Consider the following 2,220-nt stretch of genomic DNA (forward strand, 5'->3'; position numbering starts at 1 on the left):
CATCTTCCAATTCTTTTTTAATGTATATTTATTTTCGAGAGACAGAGCACAAGCGGGAGAGGGGCAGAGAGCGAGAGGGAGACACAATCTAAAACCGGCTCCAGGCTCCGAGCTGTCAGCACAGAGCCCAACACAGGGCTCAAACCCACGAACCATGAGATCATGTCCTGAGCTGAAGTCAGATGCTTAACCACCTGAGCTACCCGAGCGCCCCCACCTTCCATTCTTTAAAACAAAACAACTATTACGATGGTCCAGGGAGTTTTCATTCACAGTCTGTTCCTGTACAGATTCTGAGAGGCTTTGAATCAGGTCCTACATAGAAATAAGGCCTAAGCGGTCTCGTAAAAGTGTCAGTGAAAGTATAGATGTGAGATTTCTCAGTTATGTTATAAAATGAGATCTCACCCAGCTCATAGTCCAAGAAAATGCCGATGCCTCTGGGTTTCACGTCTAACAGTAGCAGTGTTGGAACAGCTCCCACTGCATTATATCGATCCCCCTGCAGCTGAAGCCTCCAGCATCCCTGCCAGGCTGACAGAGATCTCCTGGCCTTTGTGGGAAGCGAGTCTCTGCAAATCCCAACAGCCCATTCAGACTTGTCTCCCACTTCAACCTCCCAGAAATGCCTGCCGGAATAAAAACATGGAAAACCCAGGACGACCGTGTTGGTTGTAAATCTTTTTGGAAAGTAAGGAACGTTTTGTTTTCTCTTTGCAAATCTCACATCTTTTTTATCCTCGGAGACAATCAAGTTAGGGTGTGCCGTCTCAGGGTCTAGGATCACGTCCACTCCAAATTTTTTAATAATTTTCTGCAAAGCAGAGAACTGGGGAGGAAAACTGCAACCTTCTCTTCTTAACTGGATTGAAAAAATTGATGGGCTAATCTCATCCTCAGACTTCTTGTAGAAATGTTTAATCTGTGATAGCAATTCTACCTCAGACAGCACACTGTTCTCTACTACTTTACTCAGCAGACCTTTGAGGGTGGAAATGTAGTTTGAAAATGCAGTTATGTTTGCACTCAGTTTCTGCTGAATGTCCTTCTCTTCATCAGCTAACCTGGAAAGAACTGCTGCTTGATCACGATCTAGAAATTGCTTCAGGCACTCAAATTCAGAGAGTAGTTCCAGCTTTTGGTTTTCCACCTTCTCTTTCAGCTCTAAGGGTTTTTTGCTTTGAATGCTTATTAATTTCTGAATATCAGCCACCTGCTTCTTCAGGGGCTCGATGTAACTGCCGAGCCTTTGCCTGTGGTGAGAGGTGGCCTCCTCCACAGGCCTCACCCAGTGGCCCTGGTGGTCAGGGGGTCGCATGCACGTGGGACACAACACCTGTAGGTCCTCCTCACAGAAGAGGGTCAGGACCCGGTTGTGCTTCTCACACAGATGCCTCTCGTCCCGCCTCTTCCTCTTGCTCCTGCTGATGTGGAGGAGCTTGGCAATGTCAATCACCCTTCCCAGCTGGGTGTTGCTCCTCAAGTGCGTCTCTCGACATGAGTGACGGCAGACGGGGCAAGGGAACCTGTCGCTGAGATCAGCCCAGGATTGCTGGATGCAGCAGCGACAGAAGTTGTGCCCACATTCGGTGGTGACGGGGTCTCTCAGGTAGTCCAGACAGATGGGGCAGTTGGCTTCGGCCTGGAGCCCTGCCAGGGCTGATGACACTGCCATTGGGCTATGAATGAGAGACTGGACTGAGGTGGGTTTTCTTCAGGAGCTTGGGCTCCAGTGAGAAGTGGATACACTGTAAAATCTCAGTCCTCACTTTGCTGGCCACTGCTAAAGTCCTGTGAATCTTCAGGCCTTTAATTCCAGCTGCCAAGGAGAGCCCTTCCCACAGCCTGCAACCAGTCACAACTCAACTAGACAACTCCTCTCCAGCCTTTGGAAACAGAGAAAAGAAAGCCAAGTGAAGCAGCTTTCTTAGCCAGGAGAACAATTGTTTCCTCGAATCATGAATTACTTGCAGATGAAGTATAACTTCCTTAAAAAAACAAACAAACAAAAACAACTCTGGGTTTGTTTCAGGTGGTCCTACCCATTACCAAATTCTAGTCAGATTACCCTCTTCTAACCCCAGTCTTTTGTTTCCATGCCTTTATTATGATGCTCTATCTATTCCTACCTACTTGGTACCACAATCCCTACATCTCATCTACCCCCCATTCACCCCAACGTGGGCTGTGGAAAGGGCATGGGCTCTGGGACAGATAGAT

At 47.8% G+C, this 2,220-nt stretch overlaps 1 protein-coding gene across 1 annotated transcript; it reads right to left on the reverse strand.

The window, feature by feature from the left end:
* Positions 1–265: 265 nt before the first annotated feature.
* LOC125163363 (tripartite motif-containing protein 75-like) lies at positions 266–1,675 on the reverse strand. The gene has a single exon (XM_047854928.1). The coding sequence runs from the start codon at positions 1,673–1,675 to the stop codon at positions 266–268; it is 1,410 nt and encodes a 469-aa protein (XP_047710884.1).
* Between the last annotated feature and the right edge of the window lie 545 nt (positions 1,676–2,220).

This window comes from Prionailurus viverrinus, chromosome B1 (genome assembly GCF_022837055.1).
Source record: "Prionailurus viverrinus isolate Anna chromosome B1, UM_Priviv_1.0, whole genome shotgun sequence".
Taxonomy (NCBI): Eukaryota; Metazoa; Chordata; class Mammalia; order Carnivora; family Felidae; genus Prionailurus; species Prionailurus viverrinus.

Excerpts from the sequence above, each read along its gene's own strand:
- LOC125163363 (XM_047854928.1), bottom strand. The coding sequence starts at position 1,675 with ATGGCAGTGTCATCAGCCCTGGCAGGGCTCCAGGCCGAAGCCAACTGC.